The sequence below is a fragment of the Oncorhynchus kisutch genome, linkage group LG8 (genome assembly GCF_002021735.2).
Source record: "Oncorhynchus kisutch isolate 150728-3 linkage group LG8, Okis_V2, whole genome shotgun sequence".
NCBI lineage: Eukaryota > Metazoa > Chordata > Actinopteri > Salmoniformes > Salmonidae > Oncorhynchus > Oncorhynchus kisutch.
The window spans coordinates 64,575,609-64,590,265 of NC_034181.2; the positions used below are offsets into that span (position 1 = coordinate 64,575,609).

Sequence of the window (14,657 nt, forward strand, 5' to 3'; positions counted from 1 at the left end):
ACATTTTGTACAAAATAAGTTTAAAAAATGAGTTACAAACAACGTAAATAGACAAACAAAAAACACAATCAGTTGGGGGCACGTAAAACGTCTGCCTTCTTCTCCAGCTCCATTTAACATGATTTTCATTGGCACATCATTTTCATTTGCACATGAATGATACAGGACTTGGAGCCATGTCTCAGCAGCTGCACCATAGAGATTAGAGTGGGAAAGTGACTCAGGCGCAGGAATGAGGCATGAAAATAGTTGATAACATTTTGTCACAGTTTTAAAAAGTTCATGATTACAAGCCGCTTCCTCTTCATATGACAGCTGTCACAAGGTTTTTATGGGAAGTTGAGGCCTATTTTGCTACAGTGGCCTAAGCCTCCTGTTACTCAAGCATGGATTAGGCATACTAATAAGGGGCTCTCACAATGAGGTGTCAGATTTTTTGTGTCGTGGATAACCCTAAAACATTTTATGGTATTTTGTAGGTTTCGGAAATGATTCAGCATGCAAAAGCCCCCCACCTCCGGAAGAGCTGACTTTCCATTGTGTGTGGTTCCTGTTAGCTACCCACACCTCTCGACTACTCACTCTTCACTCATTGACTCATGTTCACACTTACTCAAACTCAACACAAACCTTTCCATCTGATACACAACAGGTCTAAGCATTAGGACCCAATTCCGACCCGAGTTAATACACTTTTCTCCGAGTATTCTGTTTAGCATGATAATAGCAAGCTATTCATCCACTATTTGTTTAGAGTGTAGACCGAATAAATGAAGATGTGATCTCGACTTAATTTCCTCATTTTACCACCTTTACTTGTGACGAAACCATAAATAAGGTCTAGTGAACCGACCGGTTCCAGGAGTATAAAGCATTACATTTTTTCCCGATAGAATTAACACCGTTCTCCAAGGACTGTAATTTACAACTTGATAAGAGTTCAAGAGATAGGTAAATAAGAAATCCGTTTGGATAAGTTAATTGTAAATATAAATGACATTTAAAAATATATATTTTACCTTAGAGACAAATGTGAAACCAGTCATATGGCAGCAAACTGAAGCATACAGTATCACATTTCCCACAGTGAAGTTGACTAAATGCTGTGCCGTTATGCAGAATTTAAATTGCAGTCTTTTAACTTGCAGGGATGGGCGCTCTTGAATGTCTTAATTCTTGGCAACCTTGACTTTCTCTGCTTCCTGTTAAATAAAAAATCTTATTTCTATTGTATAGCCTACATTATCATGGGGGGCTCTGGTACTGGAACACATTGAGAAAAAAGTGTCAAACACAACGTAGCAGCCAAGTAGCCTACTATCTATGGTGGTGAAACGGCACTCTTCAAGTAGCCTACTATCTATGGTGGTGAAACAGCACTCTCCAAGTAGCCTACTATCTATGGTGGTGAAACAGCACTCTCCAAGTAGCCTATTATCTATGGTGGTGAAACAGCACTCTCCAAGTAGCCTATTATCTATGGTGGTGAAACGGCACTCTTCAAGTAGCCTACTATCTATGGTGGTGAAACAGCACTCTCCAAGTAGCCTACTATCTATGGTGGTGAAACAGTACTCTCCAAGTAGCCTATTATCTATGGTGGTGAAACAGCACTCTCCAAGTAGCCTATTATATATGGTGGTGAAACAGCACTCTCCATGTAGCCTATTATCTATGGTGGTGAAACAGCACTCTCCAAGTAGCCTACTATCTATGGTGGTGAAACAGCACTCTCCAAGTAGCCTATTATCTATGGTGGTGAAACAGCACTCTCCAAGTAGCCTATTATCTATGGTGGTGAAACAGCACTCTCCAAGTAGCCTACTATCTATGGTGGTGAAACAGCACTCTCCAAGTAGCCTACTATCTATGGTGGTGAAACAGCACTCTCCAAGTAGCCTATTATCTATGGTGGTGAAACAGCACTCTCCAAATAGCCTACTATCTATGGTGGTGAAACGGACAGCACTCTCCAAGTAGCCTACTATCTATGGTGGTGAAACAGCACTCTCCAAGTAGCCTACTATCTATGGTGGTGAAACGGACAGCACTCTCCAAGGTGCTAATTATTCAAAGCATTTTAGAATTCACTGATGTGAGTGTAGATGCGGGGCTTACACAAGTCTGAATTTCTTATAGCCTCATCAATGTACAGAAACATTTTTAGACGACACTGGAGAACACCAGACATATGCACACATACTCAGCTGTGGGGCTTTCAAGACCCGAATTTCATATCATTTTCAAGACAATGTAGAAGTAAAACAAATATCAAAATATCATAATATAACTTTAAATACATTAAGGCAACAGCAGAACACACATTTGAGAATTTATATGTGATAATATGAGGCTCATATTCAGATTACAAACTTGAAACTATTTTTTTTCCCTACCATGTCAACTTCTTGCTCGAAGCCATGAGCAGGCATGTGGCTGTGATGTTTAGCATCCTCCTAAGGCTGTTCTGAAGACTGGCAGTAGTGGCTATTTTTTATTACATTTTTGAGTGTTAACCTGGGTGTCCTCTACAAGGCTTGCTGTTGTTCTTCTTTTTTTTAAATCTTTTTTTTTTTTTTTTTTACATCTGATGCATAGAATGTTAATTTACCGTTCATTCCACCCACTCTTTTGCTAGTTGAATCCCTCCAGTCATTTCTAGACCGAAGCTCCCTACCTTTTTGCATGTTGTACAGCCCAACTTTGAATTCTGCTACGTTTGCTTGATCTTGAACTGCAAATTGCACCTGCTCCCGGAATATTTACATTTTGGAGAATCTCTTATAAAATGGGTTAAAGTTATGTATAGTAACCCTAGGTGTAAAATAGTAAATAATGGCTACATCTCAGAAAGAACATCTCAGAACTGGCAAATCTGGTGCAGTCCATGAGGAGGAGATGCACTGCAGTACTTAATGCAGCTGGTGGCCACACCAGATACTGACTGTTACTTTTGATTTTAACCCCCCCTTTGTTCAGGGACACATTATTCAATTTCTGTTAGTCACATGTCTGTGGAACTTGTTCAGTTTATGGCTTCTTGTTGAATGTTATGTTCATACCAATATTTACACATGTTAAGTTTGCTGAAAATAAATGCAGTTGACAGTGAGAGGACGTTTCTTTTTTTGCTGAGTTTATTTGTTTTACACTTTTTTGGTTACTACATAATTCCATATGTGTCATTTCATAGTTGTGATGTCTTCACTATTATTGTACAATGTAGAAAATAGTGAAAATAAAGAAAAACCCTTGAATGAGTAGGTGTGTCCTAACTTTTGACTGGTACTGTATATATTTACAACCATCATACTGTTAGCAAGAAAGTTAGGAGTTAATTAAAACATTTATTTCTAAAATGTAACAAATATAAGTCTGTTTTTGCTATATATACTGACATTCAGATTTTTACATTAAATATTTTAAACCCCTGAAAAGTTCCATATTGGATAACGTAGCATGATTATAAAATGCATGAGGCCAATAAATCCTTAACTCCGCAAAAGTGCAGTAGCTTTAACTTCTACAGCGTTCTGTTTTTTACCAATCGATTGTGAAAGTAACAAAGGAAACGGCTCAGCGAAATGGCTCGGACATTGACTGTCATGAACTATTCTTGAGGTAGCGTGGGTGTAAGGAAGACCAAAGTACAAGTGCAGGGATGTCCAAGTCAAGTCAGCTTGGTCATAGGGCTGGGGTGAGAGTCCACAGAGCTGATGCTAGCAGAGCAAAGTCAGGACCAGTGTTAGTACCAGAACAAGACAGGGCAGGCGGTGAGAGGCCAGGCCTGAGGCCCCACTGTCCAGCTGTAACTTGTATTGCACCAGGGTCCTGTGGTAGCCCCTCTCCTCAGACACACAGCTGTATGTTCCCTGCTGCTCAGGGCCCATGCTCTCTATTAGCAGGAGACACTGGTGCTCTGACCCTGTGGAGATGCACGGTGTTGCTGTGGTGTTGCCATGGTGCCTCCAGCTGTACTCAGCGTGGCTGGACAAGGTTGGGCAATGGAGGAAGTACTTTGAAGACTGAGAAACTCTGATTCCATCTGCAGCGCCACCTGATGACCTTAGAACGTAAACTAAGAGCAAAACATAGCTTTTTAGACTTCCATAGCTAACCATTGTGGGTGGTTTCCATCCTTTATTATAGTACATGGTCATAATAAATGGTTTTGTATTTATACAAGGGTGGCTGTAACACACTACACACCTTTACTTGCAGTAACTCCTCTGGATATGTTGCTGCATACCTGATGGTTCCCGTTCTCCACATCCTGAATTGTCTTACTGTAAAAAGACAAGCACATATGAGTTAAGGAGTCTCAACAAGCAACTCAACCAGAAAATAGTGAATGTCTATTTTCACTCAGAGGTTACTTATTCCTGTTTATGGGCCAGTAGAGTGTCTACCTTGTGGTTGGCAGTGATAGTTATTTGAAAATGCAAAGATGAACTGAAAACACATGGTATCACACCAACAGAGCATAGAGCATTTCACGACACAACAGGTAGTGTGTAGTATCGTGTGTGTGTGTAGCATGTGTTGGGGGAGTGTAGAGGAGGAAGTGTAGTATACTTTTAACAGAAGGTGGGGATCAGAGTGAGGAAGTGAGAACTAACATTTCCCACTGACACACACTGCAGACAGACTTGTATGTTATGTTTAATCAAATGAAGTATATTTTGTTTTCTTTTATGGCCTCTATCTGACACCACACTTGTTTTAAGTATATTTAATTTGTTTTCAAGGCCTCATCTGACACCACATTTGTTTGAACAAGGGCCATGTGTGTTTACATAATTCTGGAAAAACTGGCTCTGGCCATGTTGAACTGAACTGATGGAAAATAAGGTCTAGTATAATGGCCAAAATAATGCACCACTCTATATTAGCATTTTTGACAAACACTATGAAGTGTTCCAAATAAACTGTAAGGCTGACAGGAAACCACAGAGAGGAAACCATTAATGAAAAATCTGTTTTTGAATCACTACCATTAAATATCTATATAGCGGATGCTATAAGCTGCAAGCGGGCTGTGTTTGGTCTTACTTTGTTGCTGTGGTGCAGTGATGGCCATCCCAGCCACAGTAAGGGTCTCTGGCCAGGACACAGTCTTCACACTGGGCTCCATACTGCTCACAGCTGCCCAGGTCAATCTGAACCAGCTCTCTGCTGGAGCCCACATACAGCTTCCCCTGGAACACAACACCACAAGAACATTAGTACACTCTTTGGAAAAAAGGTGCTATCTAGAACCTAATATTGTAGGAAGTACTCAAACAATGACTGTTGACTGCAGAAGAATGTTGCTGATTTACAATAAGAACACCACTTCTTTTACAATATTATTATAGAGATATAAACATGGTTTGAAAGGGATCTCTTTGACTATTGTCTATTCCACTCCATGTTTCCTTATTACCACTGTTGGATCTGTGGGGAGGTTTCGGTGTGGGCTGTGTTCCTTGACTCACCGTGGAAGAGTGCAACATCATACTGAGGATGTGTGCTCTGTAGTTAAAAGGTTGTAACTCAGCGATGATGAAGGAATGACCATCCCTCTCCAGAACCTTATGAATCCCTCCATTCCCTAGTGTAGACACACACACACACGCACACACGCGCACACACACACACACACACACACACACACACACACACACACACACACACACACACACACACACACACACACACACACACACACACACACACACACACACACACACACACACACACACACACACACACACACACACACACACACAGTGTGTCAACACAGTCATTTAAGCATAACACACACACAACTGTTCATGTTTCAACATAATGTTGAGACATCCTCCAGTCATATTACACCACTCACAGTACAGATGCATGGTGAGGCATAGACTCGCCCTAAGGACACATATCTATGAGTATCTATGACTATTGTTCCAGTTATGCTTCTGATACTGTACTTCAATTACATTCATCAGTCTCATGTTTGGATTGTACTTCTCTGACGCTAACCACAACCTACAAAATGTTGTGCAAACGTGAATCTCAAGTTAGGGTTGTTTGAATAAGTCTGTGTGCCAATGATGGGAAATGAACTGCATCTCTGGTTTCCCAGCACAGTGTGATAAGAGTATACTTCCGCTTAGTTATCTTTTTAAACTAAAAAATTAACTGCTCAGACAGGCCTTTTTTTACACCTTACAAAAGATCAGTGTCAGGTAGTCAGCATGAAAAAAAGTATCACTTTACACCCATGTACGGTCAATAGTATTTCAACCTTCTGAAAGCCTCTGTCTCTTAAAACTGGTGTGAGTATAAGATGGAAATGTTCTCACCTCATCCACATTCCTATAAATATGCTGTACGTATACACAATACGGCTCCCTATCATCACTTGCTGCTGGGTCATAAGAGGTCTATGTTAAAGGTCTCCAAACATAAGGTTTCCCGTCATTCCTTTCAGACTGATCATTTCTGATTCATCGTCTAGAGATCAAAACTTCTCACCTAGAGACAGAAACAGGACATTCCCTTTGCCTTGGACTCTGTCCACGCGGATGTGGTGGTAATAGTGGTGAGTGACCAGGAGAGGCTTACTGGTGACACACTCCTCCATCTCTGAAACCTTGTCCACCATCTTCAGGACTTCCATGGGGAGTCTAGTACTGTCTTCAACACACTACAAGAGGATGGACACTTGTATGTATACTTCAACATACGAAGACATACACAGAATACAGTCCAATATAGTAAACATACAGAGTAAAGGAGTAGAGCTGACTAGAAAGTCATATTGTTGAGCATACCTTCCCAGGTCGTGGGTTTGGGATGGACCCCGTGTGTCCCTTGAAGTTGGAGGTTTTAAAGATGTGGTCAATATCTTCTACGGTGTAGACACATACAGCACTCATACCCCTAGGGGTAGACACAGAGCTCAGCAAGTTTCAACTAACCCCTTACTAAAGGTCTCTTTCGCAATGTTTCACGACTTCTGCTTTCAGTGAAGGTCAGAGAAACAGCTGACTCTCGAGATCAGAAAAGGGGAGAGGGGAAGCACAACCCAAACTTCCATGGTGATAAGAACAAAACAAAGACTATGACATTTTGGTTTTCTTAATCGTTGTGTCACTTTCAGTTTTATTTGTTTTCTCTTTCAAATTTGATTTATTTTCTTAACGGCACTGCAACTTCATGTCATAAACTGTACTATGAGTCCCTGTTACCAGCGCCTGTTGTGATGTTATTGATGATTTATGTATGTTACTAAGGTCCATTATGATCTATCTACATACAGTATGTCGTCCTACCAGCCATTCCTGAAGAGTGCATAGACCCTGGTATCCTGCCACCTCTCTGCCAGAACAGTGTTCACGTCCACTAGCTGGGTGAAGGACAGCCTGCTGTGTTGGTATCCACAGAAGAGCCTGGCACTCAGCTTGGAGGTCCACCTGAACTGCAGATAACCCTTAGGTCCTCCACGATCGGCCTGGAACACACATGCAACCACAGACATATTAAGATAATCACAGTGGGCAGTGCAAACACCACTCAAGGAGCCCCCCGATGAAATTAGTCTTAATTACGGGCTTAAATGGGCAGAAATGGAGTGGTACCGCATATGAAAGAGCTACAAAAATGTTCTGAACTAAACTGCAACACTGATGATTACATAGAGTGCAGGCATGATTCATGCTCTACAGTATGTAGTGCTTACCAGTGGAGGATGCTGGGGAGAACGGCTCATAATAATGGGCAGAACGAAGCAAATGGAATGGCATTAAAACACCTGGAAACCATGTGTTTGATGTATTTAATACCATTCCACTGATTCCTCCCAGTCATTACCACAAGCCTGTCCTCTCCAATTAAGGTGCCACCAACCTCCTGTGGTGCTTACCATGCAGACTTGAGCAACCCGGGGAACCCAGAGATCAGAGTCCAAACGCGGGTGTCGGTTCTTCTCTATGTAGAAAGCATATAGTCTGTCCTGCAGACGATCCTCTCTCTGCCCACTAGCCACCAAACTCACATATCTCTGTTCTAAGGAAAAGAACAGGAGAAATAATGACAGTCCATGGACAGTCTGATGAGATATACAGTACTATGCAAAACCATGTCAGGCCATGTCTTGTTCTCTCGCCCTGTTCCATACCTGTTCCACTATTGTCTGTCCATAGTCTGTTCTTCCCGAACCTGTTGATCCCCACGGAACCCTCTGTGCCTGAGTGAGTGGTGTAGAACTCCTCTACCCCAGAAGAACCTGGAGACACAACACATTAGCTCAATAACCACTCATGAACATTAGGTCATATTATAGGGTAATGTTTTCCAATTAGACATTTTCCTCACCAATGAGGAGTGTTGGCTCTGTTTCATTTATGTGTTGTTGAATGTTTTGGATGGCCTTGGATCGAGTGCAGTTAAACGGGTCGTCTGATGGGTTCTACAGTGGAATCGTTTTGTGTTAACATGCCAATGGCAAAATGGTATCATGAAAAGTCCTGTATACTTATATAATGAAAAGTATTTCCCATACCATGTAACAGCACAATGTGTGTTGTTGTCCATTGGTTCCACACAGGAACAGTTGGTTTGGATCGTTAGTCTTGTGTAAAACAGTGATGTTATAGTGACAGTCCTGAAGGAGAAAACAGAACTGTGTTACATGGTTGTAAACCAAATATGTGCAACTTTAGTAATGAACTATGCTATAAAACCAACATCCTCTCATCTTTTCAGATACTCACTGGTGATGTGGAATCATTACTTCTACATTCCTCTCGAAACACAGGACTCTGCAAAGGCAATCATTAAAAAGATTGTACAGGTACAGATGTAGGACCTTCATTTGAGCGAGTTTAATACAACAGGACATGTGGATTATAAGTAATGGACATTTTTTGTAGGCATTGATACATTTTCGTTAGGGTAAATCAAGTGACATTTTAAAGTGGATATTACAAAGTTTAAAAGCCTTTTTAAACATTGAATATACTACAAGTTTGCATTTCTTGCTGTGCAGCAACAAAATAGTGATCAAAGTAAGATCCTACATCTGTACATGTAGAGTACAATGTTCAATACATCCATTTCAACATAATCTAGTCCACAGCATGTAAGAGGGGAAGGACTGTTTAGCTAAATATTTAATGTAAAATATCAATATCCCTCCCTCTGTTATTACCATCATTTACATTACAGCAACTGTATTGGACAATCCTACTTAGAGCACAACCTGAATAGAGCTAAATCAATATAAAGCAACACAATACACAAGTAAGGTTTACAGTAAGGGTATGTAACTCAGTCATACTACCATTCTAGAGGTCTTAGAACTGTTGAAGTTTGTCTGGAACAGGTTTATGTGGTCTGTAGCATATACTATGTTGTCCTGAGGGCCCTGCAGGAGCTCTATACGGCTGTTATTCCAAGACAGCTGGATTCTTAGGAAGCTCACATCTGAGGACACAGAGATATAAATCATTAAGCAAACATATGACCGGATATGACTGGATATGTGTTCATGCAAAAACTGTGCTAATTGAGATTACACTCTGGAACTAGGATAACTTCTTAGAAACCACGATTGATCCTTATGAAGGACCAGGTGAAAGCTATGTCATGGAAAGAGCAGGTGTTCCTAATGTTTTGTTCACACAGTATATACTGACATTGCCAGAGTTAAATAAAAGAAGGTACCCAGTGACTGAATTTGAATAGGGTTAATGATTCCCGTTGTGCCAGATGAGTTTATCCTTCTAACTTTACCGTAGCATAGCATATTTCCATATTTTATTAAGGATAGGCCTACTGTCCTTGTATCTCACCACTGTGATAGGCTGTATGATGGACATTCCTCATTAAATATGTTCAAGCTCAGTATTAATGTAGGCTTGTATAAATAGTTTGTGTTCCTTACCAGAGTTGGCTAATGACAAAGGTATGAAATATGGTTCATGTTCTTGTACTTTTGGAGAAGCGCAAAAAGGATCCTACTCTCTTTCCTTTCTCTCCCTTGAGTCGGAACGGTACTATGTCAGAATGTGGACAGCCAGAGCCAGTATACCTCAATCCAGAGATGGAATATATCGTTGTACTTCTAATCATCACGAAATGATGAAAGGTGAATCGAGAAGATTGAAATACTGTTCATTCTTTAATTAAACTGCCATTTTCGTCAGCAAGCTAATGCTAAAGCAACCCATTGGATTCAATAACACTTCCGGTAGCTACTTACCCCAACTCTAGGCGTTGCACTTTCAATGGGTTGCTATTGCATTAGCTAGCCTAGCATGCTGGTGAAAACGTCAGTTTAATTAAAAACAAGCAGTATTTAAATATTCTCGATTCGGGATGAGTATGAGTAGAATGACATATTCCATCCCTGGATTGAGGTATGTTTTCACATTCCGGCATAGCACCACAGAGTTTCTAAACCCAGAGACCCAACATTGCGAGACTTCCGGGAACATTTGGGAAACAGACCAAGCAGACCAGGCCGGGGTTTGAGAAGTCAATGAGAGAAGTGAAATGTCTTTAAGTATTTGAATATGTTATTATTCCAACCTTGTGAAAGTGACAGAATTACATATTTTAATTTCAGTCAAAAACAACTTTATATCGAAGGAGTGCCTTTGATTTGATGGCCTGCATGAGCTTAGCTAGTCAATGTGGCCATGACATCGCCTACAAGTGTGATCTGGGATTTCTATTAGAGAAGCAGTTCCTGCCTATCTTCAGACAGTACTATCACAGATAGAACAATGAGATATTTCACTGGATGTATAAATGTGAAGCTACCGCTTGGCGTTTCAACTCACTACCGTAGCCCAGTTGCCTGCCGTGTGAGAAGATGGAACAAGATGGATTTTGGCCGACATTCTGTTAATTTTCAATACAATTTTCTGTTCCCAAAACTACAATATGTTACGAACAGAGTGGACTAAGTTTTGTATTTTTTTTTCTCCAAATGTAACCTTTATTTAACTAGGCAAGCCAGTTAAGAACACATTCTTATTTACAAAGATGCCTACGGACGACACTGGGCCAATTGGGCGCAGCCCTATGGGACTCCCAAACATGGCTGTTTGTGATAACTTTAAAAGCAGCCAATAAGTGCTCAGCATATGTGGGAGCTCCTTCAAGACTGTTGGAAGCGCATTCCTCATGAAGCTGGTTGAAAGAATGCCAAGAGTGTGCAAAGCTGTCAACAAGGCAAAGGGTGGCTACTTGAAGAATCTCAAATATAATATAAATTTTGATTTGTTTAACACTTTTTTGGTTACTACATAATTCCATATGTGTTATTTCATAGTTTTGATGTCTCCACTATTATTCTACAATGTAGCAAATAGTAAAAATAAAGAAAAACCCTGCAATGAGCAGGTGTATCTGTAACAGTATAACTTCAGACCGTTCCCTCGCCCCTACCCGGGCGCGAACCAGGGACCCTCTGCACACATCAACAACAGTCACCCACGAAGCATCGTTACCCAAACGCTACTTAGTGCGCACCACCGCTAACTAGCTAGCCGTTTCACATCAGTTACATATCCAAACTTTTAACGGGTACTGTACCTAAGTATCAAAAGTACATGTAGTTGCTAAAATATACTTAACTATCAAAAGGAAAATATCAATAGTAAAGTACAGATACCCAAAAGTAGTAGTAGTACTTTAAAGTGTTTTTACATCACTGCAAAAATCGACATTGGTCTTGTGTAATCATACCAAACATAACATATATAACGTACTAATTTGAGTGTCCCGAATTTACTTTTACTATGCTACGTCTAGTCTATGAGAACAGTCGGGTCTTTGATAGCAGTTCCAAATCAAGAGAGAGAAAGAGAACTCAAAGAGAGTCGAGTCCTTTTGGCTATTGTGGACTCAATACACTTTTCCTCCAAATGGTTTAGTATTGAATATAAATCGACCCCTTTGGCTATTGTGGACTCAATACACTTTTAGTAGCTATTGAATATAAATCGACTCCTAATAGCCCTGATCATTCAACCCTGCTGTCGTCATTCAATACTTGTACTATTGATTTAAAAGAAAAAGCTTACTTTACCTTTGTCTGTCAATGTCACTCTCGGTTTGTGGGTAAGGGTCGAAGCTTTCACTGAAAAAATGAATTGTCCTAAAAAGACCGCAAAGAGCGCGAGCGGACACATACTTTTCTGAATCTCTCCGCAATGAATTACTTGAAACGGTAGGCACGTTGATTTAGCATACAACACAGGGGTGGGGTCTGTATAGATACAGTTTGGTCTTCCATCTAGTCTCACTTTTACTATGTTACGTCTAGTCTATGAGAACAGTCTAATCTTTTCTGTATAGATACAGTCTGTTCTTCCATCTAGTCTTGTCTTCAATTTTCAATCAAGTACAGTAGCCTCAAAGTAGCTTAATTGTTCTGTAGTGAAACATACGTCACTCGGTAATATTTCTGATTGACTACCCATATTAGCCTATTTTCAGAGAAGGCTAGACTAGTCTAGACCAGGGGTTCTTAAACTTTTTCAGCCTGGGACCCAAATGAGAAATTCTGTGTTTTCCTGGGACCCAAACTTAGGAAAATATGCAACTATACATAAATATCAGTACATTTCATTGCTCTTATGTCTAAAACAAATGCAATATAGACAAAAAATAAATAACAATGAAATTAAATATCTATTCATGTTTATTTTCCCCCATTAAAAACACTCTTACATATCTGTCTAGGTTGGAACTGTTGCTGTTAAAATACAATAAATCATTTTCATTCTGAATTGGAATAAACAGATTGATCACATCACACAGATGAGTAACAGCACCCACACACAGGCTTTTCGATAGTGCAACTCTAAGTAACAGTACAGATGAAAAATCAGGCCTACTGTACATCTTACTGTAGAAATGATTGTTAAAAGAAAGTCTAGGTTGGAACTGTTGCTGTTAAAATACAATACATATTTTTTTATTCTGAACAAGAATAAAATGAACAACCCAGAACTGTGTGAGTGTGTTTGCCTCAAAAGCATCTTGCTTCAATCAAGTTTATTCCAGTTAAGAATAACAATTATTATTGTATTTTAACAGCAACAATTCCAACCTAGACTCGTTTTCAACAATCATTTCTACAGTAAGAAAGAGGTGCAGTAGGCCTGATCATGTTTCATCTTCGTCTGTACTGTTACTAGGGTCAGTGGCTAGCTAGTTTTGGAGAATGTTAGCGATTAGCTGTGTACAAGGCCAGGGGATTGTTTGAAAGAGGAACTCACATCTACTACTATGAGAGGTAGGTAGCTAGTACTCCATTATTTCTACTTATCATCACATGTTATAACATGACAACAATGCCTTGCTTGTTGACTTACTTCTCCACTGTCGAAGCACTGTTTCCTGAAGCATTATGCCCCGTTCTGAAATAACTCTCTGGGTTTAATATCACGCTGTGGATGTTTGGTCAGGACGTGTCGTTTTATTAATTTGTTCGTTATGAGAGACTCATTACTAAGCACAAAACACATTGTGGGCGTTCCTCGTTATAGGTCTGTATGAAAGAGAGAGAAACTAATCACTGTATATGCGTTTCCAAAAGCTTAATTTCCAAAGGTTTTAAGCGGTCAAAACCATCCATTTGGTAACACTACCTTTTAAGCTGTCCTTATTACAGTGTAATTACTCTGTAACAAATATTGAAGTTGTGTAACAAGTAGTTACAGTGTAATAACAACATGTACCTGGTAGTAATTGCGCTCTGTAATTACAGATGTGTAACAATGAATGCTTGTCACCATGCTTGTTACAAATGGGCATGTTTCCACTAAATTCACCAATTTATATTGTTTTGCTTCTTCTCAGCTGCAATCGATTAATTAACAGCTGTGACAAAGGTTGGGATCCCTTGTGGATGTGCTGGGTGTCTGAGAGATTTGCATAGATCCACACTGCACACTGCCCTATCCCATCTGGACAAGAGGGATACCTATGTAAGAATGCTGTTCATTGACTATAGCTCAGCCTTCAACACCATAGTACCCTCCAAGCTCATCCCTAAGCTTAGGGCCCTGGGTCTGAACCCCACCCTGTGCAACAGGGTCCTGGACTTCGTGACAGGCCGCCCCAAGGTGGTGAAGGTAGGAAACAACACCTTCACTACGCTGATCCTCAACACAGGGGCCACTGCTTATTCACCCCACTATTATCCAGAAGCCAAGATCAGTGCAGTTTCATCAAAGCTGGGACTGAGAGAATGAAAAACAGCTTCTATCTCAAGGCCATCAGACTGTTAAATAGCCATCACTAGCCAGCTACATAATGATAAATGCTCTTCAAATTGTCAATATGAGCATATTATTTTGTACAGTTAGCAATGAAAACAATTACATCAAAAAGACTGTTTGAGTTAAGGGGGTGTGTCACTATCTATTTAATTTAACCACTTTTGCAGTAGAATGTTTTTATACAACCATCCATTTCATATAGGGGATACCTTAGAGATATGGATAAACATGGTTGTGCTTTGTTATACTTCGGGTAGGGGTACCTCAAAAATTTGGGGGACTTGCCACTAGCCTCCACAGTCTCTAAAACTCACAATTTGCTTATTACTTCCAATGAGACATTGGCACCAGTCATTACTATGACAATTCTCTACATCACTAGTT

General features: G+C 40.2%; 1 protein-coding gene across 1 annotated transcript; it reads right to left on the reverse strand.

The window, feature by feature from the left end:
* Positions 1–412: 412 nt before the first annotated feature.
* LOC109895418 (semaphorin-7A) lies at positions 413–12,462 on the reverse strand. Its single transcript, XM_031830860.1, has 14 exons — positions 12,074–12,462; positions 9,317–9,459; positions 8,748–8,795; positions 8,537–8,638; positions 8,350–8,443; positions 8,153–8,260; positions 7,898–8,040; positions 7,308–7,486; positions 6,807–6,915; positions 6,508–6,679; positions 5,478–5,593; positions 5,053–5,198; positions 4,210–4,286; positions 413–4,078 (listed from the first exon to the last, which is right to left on the reverse strand). The coding sequence occupies exons 1-14, from the start codon at positions 12,174–12,176 to the stop codon at positions 3,720–3,722; spliced, it is 1,899 nt and encodes a 632-aa protein (XP_031686720.1). The 5' UTR covers positions 12,177–12,462; the 3' UTR covers positions 413–3,719.
* Positions 12,463–14,657: the final 2,195 nt, after the last annotated feature.

What these genes read in the sequence shown, in the direction of transcription:
- LOC109895418 (XM_031830860.1), bottom strand. Translation starts at nt 12,176, where the DNA reads ATGTGTCCGCTCGCGCTCTTTGCGGTCTTTTTAGGACAATTCATTTTT. An exon ending in GACAGACAATAGTGGAACAG is followed by an intron (nt 8,041 to 8,152) that starts GTATGGAACAGG and finishes TCTTTTCCTTAG; the next exon opens with AACAGAGATATGTGAGTTTG. An exon ending in TGTCCTGTTTCTGTCTCTAG is followed by an intron (nt 5,594 to 6,507) that starts GTGAGAAGTTTT and finishes TGTCTACACTAG; the next exon opens with GGAATGGAGGGATTCATAAG.